Source organism: Vicia villosa, linkage group LG1, assembly GCF_029867415.1.
Source record: "Vicia villosa cultivar HV-30 ecotype Madison, WI linkage group LG1, Vvil1.0, whole genome shotgun sequence".
Classification (NCBI taxonomy): Eukaryota; Viridiplantae; Streptophyta; class Magnoliopsida; order Fabales; family Fabaceae; genus Vicia; species Vicia villosa.
Window position 1 is genome coordinate 124,391,151 of NC_081180.1, and position 20,489 is coordinate 124,411,639.

Below are 20,489 nucleotides of genomic sequence, written 5' to 3' on the forward strand. Positions count from 1 at the left end.
AAAAGGGAAACCGTTTTTTATTTGGAATGTGTGCATTTATTAGGAGTGGGGCTTATGCAATTTATTAGGAACAATATTTATTTTATGTAGATTAATTTTAATAAATTAATTAATATTTATTTGAAAAAATGTAATTGATAGTGGGCATTTTTTATGATATTTATGATTTATTAAAAGTTTTGGCGGGAAATTTTGATGGGAAGAACTTCTAGGATTATAATTTAGTATGATATATATATATATATATATATATATATATATATATATATATATATATATATATATATATATATATATATATATATATATATATATATATATTGAATATATATATATATATAATATATTGAATGTTAACACATATAATTAGTATATATATGAATGTTAAAATATATACTTAACGTTTTTATTTAGTTCTTTATTTAACTTTTTAAAATGTAATTAATTTATAATATATAGAACTCCTTTACAATTATATACAATTAAATATGTATGGTTTGGTGGTAAACTTACAATGCTATTGCCTTTGTGACGTACCAGACATTTTTCTATACATTTAATTATTATTTTTTTACGAATACCAGACATTTTTTATACATTTAATTATTAATTTTTCACGAAATGCGCATCTCGTACGATAATCCGTGCGAATACTCGGAGTTGTTACTAGTGTTTAAAATAAAAAACAACACAAACACATAAAAAAAACACACATCCTTATAAAGACAAAAAAAATGAAGAAAATGCATGGGAACCGAGCGACACGTCAACACCTCCTTCTCCAATATTCACCACGTGGCATAGTCACATCCTTATAAAGAACTTCTCGATCCGCATGTCACAAGTACCATACCACACGTGCACCATGTTCAAGTCTTTCACTACGCATTTTATGTTTAACCGAACACTTTCTTCATCATCATCATCATCAAGATCTCTATCAACCATATCCACCTTGTCTAATTTCCCTTCCAAAAACAACACTCATCACTTTCTTCCTATTTTCCCATCAACTCTCAAAATCCCTTCCATATCCTTTCCCACTACCTTCTTTGTAAGAATGGCTTCCGGTGAACAGAAATTCCCTCCACAGAAACAAAACACACAACCTGGGAAAGAACATGCTATGGATCCACTGCCTCAATTCACTTTCCCTGACTACAAGCCATCAAACAAACTTCAGGGCAAGATAGCTGTAATAACAGGAGGTGATTCTGGAATTGGACGAGCAGTGTGCAATTTGTTTAGCTTAGAAGGTGCTACGGTGGCGTTTACGTATGTTAAGGGTGATGAAGACAAGGATGCAAAGGACACTCTAGAAATGATCAAGAGTGCAAAGAGTGCTGATGCTAAGGATCCATTGGCTTTAGCAGCTGACTTAGGGTTTGATGAGAATTGCAAGAGAGTTGTTGATGAGGTCGTTAGTGCGTATGGACGCATTGATATTCTTGTTAACAATGCTGCTGAGCAATATGAGTGTTCATCAGTTGAGGAGATTGATGAGCCAAGGCTTGAGAGGGTGTTTAGAACCAATATCTTCTCATATTTCTTCATGACCAGGTCAGTAATCCTGAATCATAGACTCTTGTCAAATTATTACTAGTATCGATGTGTCTGATGTATGTGTCTGATCTTGTGTCCGGTGAACGTGTCTGTGTCTTTTAGGCATGCATTGAAGCACATGAAGGAAGGGAGCAGCATTATCAACACAACATCAGTGAATGCATACAAAGGAAACGCAAAGCTACTGGACTATACATCAACCAAGGGTGCAATTGTGGCATTTACAAGGGGGCTATCACTTCAGCTTGTGAGCAAGGGAATAAGGGTGAATGGAGTGGCACCTGGACCTATATGGACACCATTGATACCAGCATCTTTCAAGGAGGAAGAGACTGCTCAATTTGGTGGTCAAGTTCCTATGAATAGAGCTGGTCAACCTATTGAGGTTGCTCCCTCTTATGTCTTTCTTGCCTCCAATCAATGTTCCTCTTATTTTACTGGACAAGTCCTTCACCCCAATGGTAATTAATATACTTAAATGCTTTTGCACACCAGAATTGTAATGTGTAAATTTATTCATTAATTGTAAAAATTTAATAATTGACATTGACAATTTTTTTTTCTTTTTTAGGTGGAACCGTTGTGAATGGTTGAAGATTTAGGAATAGTGCTATATGAATAGACAAAGAAACAAGAGTAGGGTAGTAGTAGAGTGGTGCCAAAATGTTAAATCTTGTATGTTAGAGATGGGTTTGGGAGGAATATGAGTTTTTAATTTTATGTAGAACTTATACAAATAAATATGTATTTTATTTTGGAGGAATGTATGCAAAAGAATATGCAGATCATTATGTATTAAGATCAAAAGCTCTTGACTGACTTCACTCTTGTGTACATGATAACTCTTGGTTCTAACTTGACATTTGGAAAGCCTTTTGTTGAAAAGCCATATGGTTTGTGCCTCCTCTGATTATTCACAAAAACAAACATAAATAGTATTCAACTTCAAAGATAATAAAAACAAATTAATCAACTTCAAACATATATAATAAAAACAATCAACTTCAAACATAATAAAAATGTTACATTTTCGATGTTACATAATCAGAAGACTTAACTACTAAACTTTCACTTGCAACAATATACTTTCAAAATAACTCTGAGAACTAACTTTCACTTGCAACAATATACTTTCATAATTTAGTATTGTAAACAAGTAAATAACAATACATCACCAATGATTATTTACAAATGAAATACTAATGCAATTATACTTAACAAGTGACTCAACATGCATGTGGTACTAATATGAACAGTCAGGTTCATCTCGCTCCCGATTCCCTTGCTTTTTACCGGAACCAGCTACTCGCTCCCGATCCCATCATATGACCAGAGCACAACAAAACTGAACCAAAGTTTGTATACCATGAATGTATGACTGAATAACACGCACTTAAACATATGCACATACGACCCCTCTTCTGTCTGTGCACAACACCAATAATACCCACCACATAATCATGATAGGAAAACATATCAACATAGAACAATATTTAATCACATCAAGCATCATCAAAACATTCATTGTTTGCACCTAGAGACGGATCCAGACATTATATATCTATCTAGCTAAACATAAAAGAAAATATAAACTAAATTATATTTAAAATAAAAAATAATATAATTTAATAAAATACATTTACCAGTGGCCGATCTTGTAAAAAATATTAGAGGGAGCAGTAAATCTTATAATTACAAAAAATTTATAATCATATATAATTTTTTTTCAAAGATTTGAAATATATTAACACATTAATATATATATATATATATATATATATATATATATATATATATATATATATATATATATATATATATATATATATATATATATATATATATATATATATATATATATATTTCTTAAATTTAAAATTGTTTGAAATTTTAAAGGTGTCTAAGTTCTATTTGAGAACTTGTTTTCTAACAGATTTATTTTAAAGAATTTTTTTAAAATTATGATGGTCGTCTATTCGGTTTATTAATTTAATTAATAAAATATTTTTGAATTTATGTTAATTATTATAAGTTACACTCAATAAAAAAACAAAAACTTAATTTAACAACATATAGTGCATAAGAGTTGTAATTTCGGATTGTGAAGTGACGCTTAGAATTTGGTGTAGAGTTTTTATGTGGCTTGGAGTTGGGGAGTTTTTATCTTTAGAGGACTTCATAGAGTTCTTCTACAATTGTGCAAAGATTAGTTGCCCTTCAAAAAGAGTCATTTTGGCGGTGGTTTGGTTAGCTACGATATGGACCTTGTGGATTAAGCGCAACGCTATCATCTTCAGAAATGATTCCTTTAGTTTCATAGAGTGCATGTCGAAGATAATTTTTGTTTCGTGGTGTTGGCTTAATTCTTTTTATAAGAAGTTGCCTTTATGTAATTTTTATGGTTGGAACATCCAACCTCTTTTATGCTTTGTTGCGTAACCCTCTTTGTATTGGGGTGGAGCATCCCTTTTGTTCCCTTTAATTCCATTGCGTATTGAAAAAAAAATGTTTTTATTATAACTTTTTTAATTTATATTACTATATTTATAGTTTAAATCTATTTGAAATTGAGTTGACAAGAACTCACAAACTTATTAGATTGTAAAATGGAGGTTAATATAATTACTGGTTAGTTTGTAAAAAGAAGGTCAAGGGTTCTAGTCTTTTAGATTGAAGGTTTTTTCATTCTAAATAAAATAATAAAAATAATACAACACAAAAAATATATATATTCAAGTTGTTTCACTATGTTAGTATTAAGTTTGTATGCAACTTTCTTTAATTAATTAAGTGTGTATATATATCATATTAAAAAAAAATTGAAAACTGGTGTGACTATAGCCACACCCTGCCACAATGTAGGTCCGCCCCTGTTTGCACCACATAGCGTCACTCATCATTTAAATCATGTTAAAATTAATTAAGGTGAATTCTTATCTATTTATTACAAAAAGTTGGATAGAGTTACCCCGTAAAGTAAAATACTTTGAAAATAACCAAAAAATATGCTATTTAATAACTAATTAAATATGATAAAATTAAATGTTACAATGTGATTGGTGGAAGGTACACTACCCAATTTTTTGTGATGGGTAGAGAAGTTGTCCCCATTAAGCAATACTAATAGTCAATCATACACATCAAATAGTACCCAACAACATCTCAAATAATCACGCGATAGCAAAAATTGGAATCGTGACTCAATTTCATGCACCACAACTTATTAAGCTCATTATGCGCGCATGACGATTACCTGTCACAAAGATTGCACCAGCCATCGACTAAAAACATCAAACTGCCACTTACGTGATAACCGACTTGGAAAACAAGCCTGGGCAGCATGACGGGATACCCGTCAGCAGCGTGACGCCCGTCAGCGCCCTTAAGGCCATAATGTTCGTCATGGCAATGACGCTGCCATCGACCTACAAAATGCATATTTTCTTTTTCTACATGGAGCTCAATTGAGTACTCTAATTTTTCATTACAAGCACTTAAAGTCGACTAAAATATTTCATACATCACATATAAATATCAGTATCATATTATCACATCAATTTAACACCTTTAATCGCTTATTTTCATAATTTCACAAAATCATTATAACCTTCAAAAACATCAACAATGGCATAACATGGAAACAACTCATACAAAATATTTAGCACAATTTAGTACACGAATTTGATCATCAAATTATCCTATAACATCAACGCAATACAATTATACTGATTTCATTTACAACACATACAATCCTATTGGAGGTTAAGGATTCCTCAATTCTATCCCTCATGCTTAAACACCCATTAAAGAAAAAATCTCCCTTACCTAATTTTCCTAGCAATAAATTTGAATCTGAATTGGTTTGAATGTATTCTCCCTTCAACTTCTAGCATTTCTCCCGTCTCTAGCCTCTTTCTCTCTTTTCCAAAGTTTCTACATACTGGTCAGAATTAGGGCTCTCTAAACTCATATTAACCTAATTATTCCAACTCTCAATCTGTGTAATGGATAAGTAATCTTAATCGGAATGCAATGTGTCGATTTCGTCAGCATATCAACTATAGCCCAGATACAATCACATCCCTTTGATGTCTTCGAAAAACTCGTCACAAAATCCATAGAAATGTTGTCCCATTTCCACACAGGAATAGACAACAACTTTTTCAAACCCAACGGTTTCTGATGCTCTACTTTTGACAAGTCAAACAAGCATAAACGAACTTGGAAACTCCTTTCTTCATTCTTGGTCACCAAAACATCCTCTTCAAGTCTTGATACATTTTGGCAGCACCAAAATGAATAATGAAACCACTCATATGACCTTCCTTAAGAATACGCCTCTTGATTTATGGTACATTTGGTACGCAAACTCTGCCTCTAAATCTCATAGAACCATTCTAAACATTGTTACACATGACCTCAATGGAACACGTCGCCTGAACACCCTTGTCAAGAAGATTTTCCATACAAGGAGTCTTAGTCGAACTAAGCTCTGATACCACTTTTAGGTCGTGAAGGGGTCTGAAGCTCTGATAAAGACACCACATATTAACCAAAAAACTTAAGGTATTAGGTCTATGGATCTTCTCATTTATAAAGTATTCAATATTTAATTTTTCATCTGACATGGGACTCATACCCACACTTGATATACCTACACCTTAGTCTATTTATAATACAACCACATTTAAAACTCCTAATGACACATAATTATAATAACCAATTTGTTTTATATATATATATATATATATATATATATATATATATATATATATATATATATATATATATATATATATAGGAGGGTTATATTGACTCCAAGAGTAAGTTATAATAACTTACTCCACATCTTGACCATTAATTCTTTTCAATCTAATGGTTAAGAATAATAAGGAATATTTTTCTCTTTCCACATTTAATGACTTATTATTTTTAACCATTAGATTAAAAAGAATTAATGGTTGTGGAGTAAGTTATTATAACTTACTCTTGGAGTCAATATAACCCTCCTCATATATATATATATATATATATATATATATATATATATATATATATATATATATATATATATATATATATATATATATATATATATATATATATATATATATATATATATATATATATATATATATATATATATATATATATATATATATACACACAAAAATAACTTGCTAAATTTTTCCTAATATTCAGCTTAATAGTAGAAACAATAGGATTAATAACCATTCTCTCTTTTACATCTCCCAACATAATTGAGATTAAGATATATCTCCCAACATAATTGAGATTTAGAGATATAGCAACATTTTTAAAACTCTTAATAAATTAAGCAAAATGTTACTCATTCAATTTAGTAGAAATTATAAAATGTTACTTATTTATATTTATGTCAGCCTATGGAAGTGCTCTGGCGGTCAACGACAACCAGATTGATTTTTTAATCTGTTTGGTGATGATTCATATTTTGGGTTGTGTTGTAATATCTCAAGTAATAAAAGAGAAAAAAATATTTTTTGGTACTGACATATTTTTTGGCTTGTTCACGGTTTTGTTCATCAATGAGTTATATCTCGGGCTCATTAAGGTTTTGGTAGTTATAAATATTGTTTTATCTCCTTTATTAGAACACAAGTTGCATAAGGTGTATTGTTGGACTTAAGACTTCACACACCAGATGGAGTGTGAATTGCGAGGTTTGGAAAAACTAGGTTTCAATAACTTTTGGGATGTAAAATCAGAGATTAAAATCATTTTCAAAAACTAAGCAGCGCAAAGCGTAAATGCAGAAAATAAATTACGGAAAATAAAAGTTAAGGGAAAAAAGGAACACCAAGAATTATATAGAATCAGTCAAATCAAAAGGACCTGCTCCCCTCCCTAAGAATTGATCTTGAGAATCTCCAATAATAGTTAAGAGCTTTTAGTAGGAAAGACTCACAAACCCCCTTATACAAGGAAATGGTGGTTGATCTTCAACCAAATATTACAAGAGAATGGATGTGGGTGTTTGTGTCTTTTCTTCAATATATTATTAAGAGTGAAACAACTAATGTTCCTTCTCAACGGTGGATTAAAGCGATTAGTCATCTTTCCATTAACACATGGACCTTGGAGCAGTTAGTCTTCAAGTTCCGAAAAATCTGAGCTTAATACCTTGATTTTAACCTGGTAAACCAAAAACCTATGAGATTTTAATCGGGTTGATCTCGAAACTATGAAGCTTTTAATACTAGGCTAAGCTTCAACCTATCTTGGTTTTAACTGGAATGACCAAGAACCTATGAAGATTTTACTACTAGCTAATCTTCAAACAAACCTAGGCTGATCACACAATCCCCAAATATAAGTTTTTTATCGGATGCGCTAATAACCCAACTAAATCCCTAAATGAACAGTATTCAACCAAGGTGTATACAAAAGATTCCCTTGGTGAATTTTATAGTTCTACCTTTTCCCGAATTATAGATATATCATCACCCACAAAGGAACTTTTCTGACAAAGGTATTTGGCTAAAATATTTAGCGAGAGAAAGTTAAATAAAACTTTAAGAGAGAGAGAGAGAGATATGAAAATGTCAAAACACAATTGTGGATGATTTGGAATGAGAAAATGCGACGATATTTATAGGCTTAAGGTTTTCTCAAAAAGGAATTTGTAAACAATGCATTTTTCTGTTATCTAATTGATAAAAGCATATTGATAATCAGTTAGATGATGCAAATATACGTTTATAAGTTCTCAAAATTGAAGGTTAAGATATCTAGTCATTGCACAAAATCAAGGCGCGTTCAAATTAGCTTGGACCTTAAGTTTATGCATTTCTAATTGATTCGGCATATGCTCTAATAAATTAGAAACCTCAAAATTTCACCCATGGCTTTTTTTGATTCCTCTCAATTCATCTGATACAACTTCCAGATGTTTTTCAAAGTATTTTCTTTTGGTAAATCATTTTGAATTTTTTTTAGTGTGTGTGTGTGTGTGTGTGTGTGTGTGTGTTTATGTTTTAGCCTTGTGCTTTTACAAAAAAACCCTATGCTTTCCATATGCTCACTCACTTACTAAATTAGAAGATTACTCATTTTCTACAAGCTTTTGCCAGATGCTACTCTTTATGTTGATATTGCTTGAGATCTCTTGATATGAGGTTTTAGATTATTTCCATTTTTCCCTTATTGGATAGTCAAGTTCATCAAACCATAATACTTAGGTTTGCATCTTTAACCGCTTAATCGTTCATGCTTGACTTATCATAGTTGTCATCATAGTAGTTGTCATCATCAAAATCAGAAGTTTTTATTTGGAGCGTATTACCTACAAAACAAGGTTCCACATGTATAAGGTAAAAATCACAGTGAGAAACAAATGGTATAAATTCTTAGGGTTTGACAGCCTTTTAGGATTGTTAAAGGGATTTAAGAAACACTTTAAACACATTGGGTTTGTGTGATTCTAATATCGAGAGTCGGAGAGATTGTAAAACACTTGGGTATAAAATAAAGTTTAGTTTGAGAACTCCAATGACTATTTTTTTCGTAACTCATATTGTAATTTCTTGTAATAATTTTTGAAGTATAGTGCATCGAAGAGTTGCTCTCTCTCTCACTCTCTCTCCCTCTCTCTCGGCGTAGATTGATTTGATCGAACTAGGTAAACAATTATCTGGTGATCTCACCTATTATTACTTTTGTTGCTTAATTCCATTTGTATGGTTGTCATTATTATTTGTCCCACACATCAAATTCTTGATGTGTGAAAATTTGTACTTATTTTCTCAATAAATTGTGCCCACCATAGGGCAAAAGAGTTAACTTTACAAGTGAGTATCATGGGTTCTAAATGACATATCGGAAAAAATTTCGGAGACAACGACTTCAGGTTTTGGAAGGTGGAGATACAAGTAATAGTAATTCAACAAAGGTGTGTACAATCATTAAAAGGAGATGCATTGATACTAATAAGCTTTACACAAGCTGAGAAAACCGAGATGGTGGATAAGATCAAAAGTTTCATTATCTTATGCCTCAAAAATAAATTATTAAGGAAAGTCGCGATGAAAAATATCCCAACTAAGATATGGGTTAAGCTTGAATCATTATATATGACCAATTCAATGGCTTACAAATTGTGTCTGAAATAACTTTATTCTTTCTGTATAGTGGACAATAAATCTATTATGGAGAGACTTGCAGAATTTCACAAGACCATTGATGCTTTGCAAAATTTTGAGGTGAAAATTGAATATGAGGACAAGAATTTATTCTTGTTAAGATCAATACCAAAATCCCTTAAGAACTTTAAGGATTATCTTCCTTATGATAAGGAAGTAACTATCACTTTTGATGAAGATCAAACGACCGTAACATCAAACGAGTTATCAAAGTTGAAAAATCTAAAGGTTGACAATAATGGTGAAGGCTTAAATGTCTCTAGAGGAAGGAGTGAGATTAGAGAAAATCGAAAAGGGAAGAGATCTATGTTAAAGTCAAAGTACAAGTTTTTGATAAGTCAAAGTTTAAATGTTTCACTTGACACAAAACTGGTCACTTCAAAAAGGATTTCCCCGAAAGAGGGAAAGAATTAATTATGTTCAGATTGTGTTTTCCTTAGACGAAGATGGTTATGAAATTGTTGTCATACTAGTAGTAATAATTTTGAAAATAGGGAAAAGTTAGGTTAAGGACCCAAGTTGCTCTTATCACACGTGTCAAAGGAAAGAATATTTTGACACTTTGGAGCTGAAAGTCGTTCAACTCGGAAAGAATAAGGCTTCCAAAGTTCACGGTATTGGTATAGCCCAACAAAAAATGTTTGATGGTACTGGAGTCACCTGTTTTAAAAAAACAAACCTAGTATAAATGCTAAACTTATGCCAGAGAATAAGGGTTCAAATTTTGAATTGAAGAGCAATATTTGCTAATTCTTTCCGAAGCCAATGAGGAGTCTTTTCAACAATTAAGGTCATTAATCTTCTTGTATGATTCATGTATCACTTTGGAAACCTTGTTATTAAGTTTAATTGCTTTATGAGTAGCTAATCACTTCTTTTTTTAGGGATGATAATTAGAACTTAGGAATAATCTTGTATTCTTAGATGCAATTTCTAGTTTAATCTAATCTTATTATACTATTTATCTAACTTTTAGAAACCGAATATGGGTATTGAATTATGTTCACTCGTTGTTTAGCTATCTTATCGATAAATTTATTTTTAGAAGATATTTTTTGTTTTTGAAAAGATATTGCTAAAAGCATGGCTTAAGGCCAAAGAATCCTAGCTGTAACAGGTCTCTGCAGACCCTGATTCGTTACGAGAATAGAATGTAATGTGTAGAAAACTGGAAATTAATGGATAATACTTGCTTTCTCCGGCATATTTCTCTATTTTGACCAAATATCATACCCATTTTTGTCGGTGTAGTATATTTTTTCAGAATAAGTTTACAACACAATCAGTATAATTTCTTCTATCGGGTCGAGACACTCTCGTCGCCTCTACTAGATAGTCTAATAATTCTTAATTGGATGTCACACCACACCCTTTCAACATGTGAGAGACATATAATTTACATCTACTTTTGTAAAAGCTTTGAACTTTTAAAACAAAAAATTAGAATAATTTATAAAATATCTCGTAACAAATTGGACAGAGAATCTACATGAGGTATGTCATAAGACAATCCTCGTTGTCCTAAATCCCTAATCGACTACTCTAATATAACTAAATATAAAGCATTAATCCAATTAAGCAAAAGTATGAGCATCATAATCTAAATAACAAAGAAACAAGACATGTATTGCAAAAAACCTCGTTGTTACAAACTTGCTCCACAAAGACTTTTATAATCAGTGGCAGAAAAGGAGAAAATGCATAAAATAATTAAAGTAGTAAAATAAAATGGTACAAAGCTTGTGTCATTGTTTTCCGCTTACATCTTTTTTATAGGTCTATGTGGCACTAATAGAGAGTAAAAAGAACTAAATCACGAAGCCTAACCGAAGGAAATGAAAGGGCTTCAAAACTGAAACGAAAGAAAATCAAAAGTCACTAGTAGTCTGGCGGAATACGACTGTACCACGGTGTTACAGGTTGGCCGTAATCCCTGTTGGTCCAAGAATAACAACCTTTTCTTCACCTGTTACGGACGTAACATGTTGTTATGTGATGGCCGTAATAACCGCTGCCTTTTTGCCACAATGATGCCTCTTTTGCCCGATCTTTAGTAATCAGCTCCATTTTCTTCTTGTATGTGAAACATAGACAAAACACCAAATTTTAGAAGTAAATCGCACAAAACAAAATGAAAACTTAAAAAAACCTAATTAAAAGACGATTAAAATATTGTTGATCACTATGCATAACTCTTTTTAGTGATTAATCACTGATAAATTGATTTACAAATTACTTTATGAAACGAGAGTGAAATTAATAAATGCTTCTAATTAGGTATTCTAGTTTACCACCACCTAAGAATCGGTGTGGATCCTTGAAATATTTTTGCTAAGTCTAATTGTTTAATCTTAAAGTATAACTTATCAAGAGATTGAGGGGTTCGTTTAAATTATTAAAAATTTAATTACTAAAAATTTATGATTACATAATCTTGAGAATGAATAACCACATATGGTAATAACTTAAGTTAACAAAGTCAATTAAGGAGCACAAAGAAAAACTTAAGTCGCGCTCATCCCAAACAATTTTTTATTTATTATTTATGAATTTTACAAACATTATCTTTAGTGATTGATTCTCTCAAACAAGCATAAGAAACCTTTTTCTCAATAAATAGACATTTAAATTCAAAACTAATCGTAGCAAATTAGCAATCATGTTCGATATTGAGTGGTATTTCACCACAATATTAGTCACAAGAATTCATAATCAACCCCCTTATCTTTTCTCTTTTTTTTTTTTTTTCCTACTGTTGTGGCGATAGGTAAGTGTAATAAAACTTCTTAATGAATTGATACATGTATTTGGTTATTGTAGAAGATTAGAAATGGTTAAATCAATAATTCAGCGAAGAATCATTCAATTTTTTTAAAGATTAACTCAGTTGGAAAAGAGTTGATTCACCCACTAAAGAAGAGATCGTGAATTCAAACTCTTACACTCGATATCGTCAACCACAAAACTCAACGCACTTAAAGTTTAGATTTGTTATAGAAGAATTTACAGAAGAATCAAAGCTCATTATAAGACTAGTAACTATGGCTTCTATATGAAACATGTATTGAAGAAATTTATCTGAATCTGAATATCTATATAAAAAGAGTCCAACAAAAGAATAAAAAACCACAAATCACAAAAAATGAAACTTTCTTAAAAGAATCATCAAAATAAATAAATCAATCACTAATGTGAAGCAAACTTATTTATCACTGCCTAATTTTTACCAGCAAGCTCAAACTATTGCTATTTTATTTTATTTTTCAATAAATTAACTAATTTTCCAATGCAGGTTTGATGATCTTATTCTTTCATGCTGTCACAAATACTCTCAACAAGAGACAGTAGGAATCCATCTGCCCCATGTTTAGCCACCAAGGAAATTGATATTGGAAGATTATCATACATTCCCAATGGTATACTTATCTGCAAATAAATAAATAAAAAATGTTACTGTTAGGAAATTCTAAAGTTCAGTTCATAAAAGAAAAACATAAAAGTCCCATGATAGAGATAGATAGATATATACCTGGCAACCACCAGATAATCCAGCAATAGTTTGAAGCATAAAAGCCTTTTCATTAAATTCTTTTAACTCTGATGGACTTGTCTTCAACTTGGGTGGTGGCCCTGAAACTGTAGGGAGCATGATAACACCAAAGTCCTGCAATTTCATCACACACATTTTAACAACTGACACACCGTCCCAGACACACATTTTTTCAGAGACGCTGATAAAAACTTGTTACAGAATATTATGAGTGATTAAAAATTTGCAGAAAAATACCCCAAGAAGAGCGGTAAGCGCATCACGCCATTCTCCTTTCACGGAATAAGCAACATCAACATTCTCTCCGGTCGACTTTAGAGCCGCTCCAACCATTTCAGTAACTCCAGGACCTAAATTAGGTTTCACTTCATCAATCCATTCACCATGTGTCTTCTTGAATTCATATTTTGCAATTGTCTGCATAGCATTTGTGAGTGCAGCCAGTGCCGGAACATTATGCTGCGAGTCTTTATTCTCTTCGCTTATAAAATGATTCAAACTCGCAACATTAGCCTTTATATAATCATCAATCTTTTCATGCTTCAATACATCACCTCCATATAACTTCTCTATAGCCTTGATGATAGCTTGAGTAACTGCATCATATGGAATGCTGGAAAGCTGAAAACAATCATCAGCAATGATAACTTTTGTAGGTCTAACCGGTGTCACTTTCGGTAAATTTAGAAGTACATGTCCAACTCGGCTCAAAATCGACGCGTCCCTCGCAAACCAGCCTACATATAAAATCACAGTTAACATGTGAATCCTGATATTGCACCTTGCAGCAAAATACAACCAATGAAGAGAAATGTAATTACCTGGGGTATCCAAACTTGGTGCCATTGGAGTAACTCCTGTCCTTGGAATAGCGTTATGAGAAGGACGAATACCGAAAATTCCACAGTATGATGCAGGAATTCTCATGCTTCCTATGCAGTCAGTACCTGTCATAAGAAAAAACGAAAGAACATGTTTATATATGAGAACACAAATATTTCAAGTCATATAAATATTAATGTTGAGAATGAAGGAGTAGTTTGTCACCTAAGGAGAAATCAACAAGCTTTGCAGCGACAGCGACAGCGGAACCACTGGAAGATCCTCCAGGAATTCTATCTGGTACACAAGGATTTCTAGGTGTGCCAAAGTGTATATTCTCCCCGTTTATACTGCAAAACCATATACTATACTCAATTATTCATATTCATATTCACATATAATATGTACTTGTTGCTTTAAAAAAATTATGTTCATCTAAAATACCCTGGTGATGTTTTTTTGTATAGTTTCCAGCATTAGATAAAAACTTTTACGGTCTTAATTCATATGGCAATGAATGATTACATACTATCATTTGTAAACTTTTACTATTTTTACATTCAAACTTATAAAAAAGTACTAGTGACACATTTTTCAACATATTTATTTTTACTTGTGAAAAAAAAAAAAGACAACTAAAAAATATAGATCAGAAATTAAACAATTCAAAAAATTAAAAAATAAACAATTCAATTAATATTTAAATAGACTAATAAATTAAAATATTAATAAAATAAAATATTTATTTGCATTGACTTATTCGAATTTATTTAATAGAATAAATTTTTAGATAATATTTATTAATAAAAACAATAAATAACATTGTTCATAAAAAAATTAGCTTATTTTCATATATTTTTTAAGATAACTAACATTTATTTTTTAATTTAAAATATAAAATATAATAATAATAATTGTTATTTATATGTATTTAAATAATGGAGCGGATAGACATAAATGCTTTTAACTTAGATTTATAAAAAAGTTTTTATTTTTTCTATTTAAAAAAAAAAAATCTAATTTAGACTAAAGTTGGATAGTAAACCCATATTAGTTGACTTGACTATTTTGGGTCCTTAATTTTAAGTAACACAATACCCACGATCAAAATTCACTGTGACTTATAAATTCATGTGCAAGCGACATAATTCATTGCACATATTGAAATTTCAACCAATAAAACTTAAGAGTTAAATGGTTATGTACTAAACTGTCATCTAATAGAAATATATTGTTTAACCATGTTATATCAGTAAATTAAAAATTACAATCTGATTTAGTGAGTGATTAGTGCATCAACTATTTTTTCTAAAAAAATTATTTAAGAAATGTTCGGTTAGAAATTCTCCAAATTTACTATTCAACAAAATCAATTATTTAAAAATATCATGTTAGTAATTCTATAAAATCAATTATGTTGATCCCAAAATCAAATACACACAATAGCTCTTTTAAACACGATCTAGGTCAGTCATTGATTTAAATCTAGACGAGTCCTATTATTTTGAAACTGTGTATCACATAATTTTGGTATAATTAACGTCCCTTACAAATTTTTCTAAATCTTGATTACGTTTCTGACATTTTTATATAGAATGAATGCAATATCTAAAACCAAAAGAAAAAGCTCAAGAAAATCGAACCTATAGGCCAATACATCAGTGACGTTGGAACCAATACAAATTGCACCTGCTTGTAACAAAGTGATAACCGATGGAGCAGTCGATGTAGCCACTTGATGTGTCTTTGCCCATTCAGGACACCCATAACCAACAACGAAACCTTTCACATCAAACCTATAATTAATGGATTCAAATCCGATTAATTTGATTAATTAATCTTGTTTTAACGACAGAGATTAAAATAAAATGTTACGAAACTTACATGTCTTTGACGGAAAAAGTGAGTGAATTCAAAGGAAGAGAAGGTGATGAATCCAAATGTAAATTGAATTTCTCGACGAATGCACCATAATCTGAATCCATGATTGTTGAAAACTTGCAAAGATCGATCCTGTTATTAATTTTTATGAATATATGAATATGAGTATCACGCCAATTTATATATCAATTTCAAACCCTATTATTGGCTAAACATAAAGAGGATTAATTATCGAGATAATTTCTATTTTTCATTTAACAGCAACAACTACTGGTTATTTATATAGTACTATATCCTTTAAAAGAGATACAAAATCAAAATAGAAATTCTACTCCCTATCCCTATGACTAGGACGTACCTAACAATACATTAAGGAAAAATGGAATAATAAATTGACACGTGGCATAATTAAACTTCTAATAATCATTAATTAAATAGATTGTGTTGAAAAATATGTATGGTAAAACTGGATAGGCCAATTAAATGAAAAAGATACTAGGAACTTGCATGTACCTTACGTATATAATGATTAATGACAGATGCATGCGTATACAAGAAAAATGAAGAATTTTTAAACTCTCTTCTCTTGTTGTTGTGACTTGTGTCACCAACACATAATATTTTAATCAATAAAAGAAGAGAGTTAAAATGTAAATTGATGTTTTAGAGTTCAATCTTTTGATGATATTATTTATTTATATTTATAAGTTAGTAAAAATAACCTGTTAGTATTTATAAATGAATAACATTTAAAAGGAATATAAAAAAAGAAAGAAAATAATACTTTAAATATTTATAGAAAAATATTCAAAATAAAAATTAATTTAATGTTTTATATATTAAAATGACATGGATGGTAAAACATAAAAATTCATTTTTGGAAATTTGGAAGATTTTATCACAAGGATAATTTTATATTTTATGGAATAAAATAAAAGAAAATCCAATAAAATCATTATATTTAAAATAAGATCATTAGTAAAAAAAATACAATAATATGAATTAATTTAACTTTTTTATTAAAAATTAAATATAGTTTTCTTGTAAGATTGACATTATCATATATATAAATAAAAATTACACATTTATTTAGCTTTTTTAACATATATAAAAAATTATTAAGTTTATAAAGTACTTTATAAATATATAATATTATGGTTTTACAAAACTAATTTTGCTATTTAAATATTATATATGTCATCATATAATATAAATTGTGTACGAAAAATAATATTATCATTATCTTTTATACATATAGCTATTTGATAGTGACTTTAGCATCAAAGATACTTGTGCAAGTAATTCCTACTTTAGACTATGATACCACTCACTATCTTTACAATCGACATAAGGTCCCCTTTAATTTGCAAGAGATTCACAAATCACATTAAACAAAAAGAATTACTAATATTTAGTGCAATATGATACGTATCGGTAATGATCATATTTAGTAAATAGTTTTTTTAATAAATAAAAAATTATCTTATAACATAGGTATAAAAAATAATAATCACTAATATTTCTTATAATATTCTTTAATTTTTAAAAGTATACAGGATATACTATATGGTTGTGTTGACCTCACTCGTGGAGGAGGTAAAATAATTTATTTGTGCATGCTATGCTAAGATAAGGATATGAATGATTAAGAAATTAAAGCATAAAGAATAATGAACAAGAAACATCAACAAACGCCAACAAATAAGAAGATGAAGTGGAAAATTTGTGTAGCCTCTTAAAAAGAAAAATGACAAATTAGAAGAATGAAACATTACAGTGATAAGATTTGTGGAAGATGCACCATAGCTGGGATTGTATGGAAATAAAGGGTGTGAGGTGGTGAGAGAGATGTAGAAAATGAAAGCAAAGAACGAATGGAATATTTGTGTGAATGTTAATGATAGATGTGTGTGTTTAGGAATTTATATATATTTGGTGGGATACTCGCCGCGTACGTCTTGTGTCAACTATTGAGGCCTACGCATCCTTTTTGGCTAATTTCCAAGAAGACCACCAGGCGGCTTGGAAAATATATCTCAAAGACTCTAACAATCAACATATAATACATATATCCTGTTAAGAAAAAAAAATAGGACAAACATAAAGTCTAAGAATTTGCAAGCTGAGTTCTCACTATTATTCTTAACTAAAATTCATTAACCATTTCAATCGAGTTAATATATATATATATATATATATATATATATATATATATATATATATATATATATATATATATATATATATATATATATATATATATATATATATATATATATATATATATATATATATATATATATATATATATATATTGTTCGCTAATCAGATGTCACATGCAAGTATATATGCAATTTGATTGCCGCAAATGATAAAGATAAGAGTGTCAAACTCATAGGGAGTGAAATAGTTATTTAGGTTGATTTTGAAATTAACTATATTTGAGTTTTAAGCATGAACAGAGAGGGAAATAATATTTGGTGTTGTTATGTTCAGAGTTTCACTTAAAAGAGTTCTTAAAACAGTGCAAAGTGATAGTGGAAATATGTCAAGAGTGAGTGAGTTGAGCCATGATCCATTAATACTGTAGATGTAAATATGCATTTATGATATGCTGAGTCGTGACAGGCAAGGTCAGAGTGATATTGTGGTGTATCTCTACACATTGGCGGAGTCAGAAAAATTATAAAGTCTGGGCAAAAATGTAAAGATCGCAAATTTATATTGTATAATATATAAATAGTCATCAATCAAAATAAAAGAGACTAGTCATTTTGTCAACATAGGCTCTGTTTGGTAAAACTAGCTGGTAGCTGATAGCTGGTATCTGATAGCTGATAAGCTAACATGAGTATTTGATAAATTAGCTGTTTCATTAGCTGATAGATACGAAATGACATAAAAGATCATTTTAATTAATAAGGGTAATAATATTTTGTTAAAATAATAAGGGTATAAATTGAAAAAAAAAGTCACAAGCTAAAAGCTACAAGCTCAAAAGCTACTTCAAATAGCTTTTAAAAAAATAAGCCAAAAACTAGTAAAAAAGCTAAAAGCTAAAAGCTAAAATAGCATCATAAAACATAACTTTTTCATTAATGTGAGCTGAAAAGCTAAAAGTTAAAAGCTCTTTTTTAGGTCTTACAAAACAGACCCATAATCTTACAATAGCGGGTTAAATAAAATTACAAAGCAAATGTCCTCTCCGAGACTTCTTTGCGGTGAATGTTTGAATAATATTAATATCATCAAGTGACTTAAATATCTCTCGCTCGGTGTAATCAAAATAAAAGAGTGTTATATACCAATTTAATAATAAATTAAATAACCTAAATAACTTAAAAAATCTCCTCATCAAATCGAAACATATATTATTAATTTAAAAAATATATTTAAAACCATTACATTAATTATAAAAAAAATAAAGTTTTCGTTGATATTTGTTTCCAAGTTATAGTACATAAAAACATTACATTAATTTTAAATTTCATTCTTTTAATTATTTTAATTATATAGTTATTTATTTATTTATTTAATTATAAGAAATAACTAGTACTCTAAGTTAAAAAAGGCCATTAATATTGAAATTCAAAAACTTGCATAATTGACGTGTTACTCACATTTAAGCATTGCATTTGCTGTAAAAACATTATGTATTATAACATCATAGTTTCATGTGGAGTCCGGGCATAGGTTCACCCTTGCCGTATGGTGGATCCGCCTATGTCTCTACAACATCAAAGCATACATATAAAGGGCAAGAGAACAAATATTTAAACCTCACTTATAACCCTAATATACGTCTGTTTGTATTCTGAAATCCTTAATTGTTGCAGCCATTTATCTCTAAGTGAACTAGGTGAGTAAATATCTCTATCATACTCGTATTAACCACGTTTATTATGAAATCCACTTGTTGTTGGATTTCTCACAACAACAAGCTTTTATCTATTCCTACGTTGGCCAAACAAAGAAACAGATTTATAAACAAGTTACCACATAGTAAAAGAAATCACTAAACAACACATAATATAAAATAAAACGACTTAAAATTAACTTCACATTGCTCAACTACAAAAGGGTTAGCTCATATTGAGCTGAGTACAAACTACAAACATGGTTCTTAGAAGAAACATCCTAAAACACATAAAGAAAAAGAGATGTAAACCTAAGAGAGACTTGAGAACTTCTTGAGACGGATAATCTTCAAGAGATAACTCCAGTCGTGCCAGAGCTCAGCAGCTGGTACAAAATTAGGTGAGAAGAAGAAAACTCTTTCTACTCTCCACTTTCCTCACACAAAGTAACTCCGTATATTTTCTTGAAATTCTGAACCCTATTTTCAATCTCATCAAGATCCTATTTATAGACTTGAGTTAGGGTTTCTTGTGATGCATTGGATCATGGGCCTAATATGAGGAAATCGCATCAAACCCATATAATAATCAGCCTCATCACCTCAATTCTTCTTCTTATCCAACAAGGAATCAGAT

At 30.1% G+C, this 20,489-nt stretch overlaps 2 protein-coding genes across 2 annotated transcripts; one reads left to right on the plus strand and one right to left on the minus strand.

The window, feature by feature from the left end:
• Positions 1–855: 855 nt before the first annotated feature.
• LOC131616191 (NADPH-dependent aldehyde reductase 1, chloroplastic-like) lies at positions 856–2,358 on the plus strand. The gene is made up of 3 exons (XM_058887456.1): positions 856–1,560; positions 1,666–2,024; positions 2,135–2,358. Exons 1-3 carry the CDS (start codon positions 866–868, stop codon positions 2,155–2,157), a joined length of 1,077 nt encoding a protein of 358 aa, XP_058743439.1. The 5' UTR covers positions 856–865; the 3' UTR covers positions 2,158–2,358.
• Positions 2,359–12,834: 10,476 nt separating this feature from the next.
• Positions 12,835–17,926, minus strand: LOC131616194 (amidase 1-like). Its single transcript, XM_058887462.1, has 8 exons — positions 17,772–17,926; positions 16,000–16,128; positions 15,759–15,911; positions 14,341–14,465; positions 14,115–14,240; positions 13,531–14,030; positions 13,273–13,407; positions 12,835–13,169 (listed from the first exon to the last, which is right to left on the minus strand). Exons 1-8 carry the CDS (start codon positions 17,798–17,800, stop codon positions 13,047–13,049), a joined length of 1,320 nt encoding a protein of 439 aa, XP_058743445.1. The 5' UTR covers positions 17,801–17,926; the 3' UTR covers positions 12,835–13,046.
• Between the last annotated feature and the right edge of the window lie 2,563 nt (positions 17,927–20,489).

Excerpts from the sequence above, each read along its gene's own strand:
- LOC131616191 (XM_058887456.1), top strand. The coding sequence starts at position 866 with ATGTTCAAGTCTTTCACTACGCATTTTATGTTTAACCGAACACTTTCT. Across the intron at positions 1,561-1,665 it reads TCATATTTCTTCATGACCAG|GCATGCATTGAAGCACATGA; the intron begins GTCAGTAATCCT and ends TGTGTCTTTTAG. Across the intron at positions 2,025-2,134 it reads ACAAGTCCTTCACCCCAATG|GTGGAACCGTTGTGAATGGT; the intron begins GTAATTAATATA and ends TTTCTTTTTTAG.
- LOC131616194 (XM_058887462.1), bottom strand. The coding sequence starts at position 17,800 with ATGGTGCATCTTCCACAAATCTTATCACT. Across the intron at positions 14,466-15,758 it reads ACTGATGTATTGGCCTATAG|TATAAACGGGGAGAATATAC; the intron begins GTTCGATTTTCT and ends ATGGTTTTGCAG. Across the intron at positions 13,170-13,272 it reads GATTATCTGGTGGTTGCCAG|ATAAGTATACCATTGGGAAT; the intron begins GTATATATCTAT and ends ATTTATTTGCAG.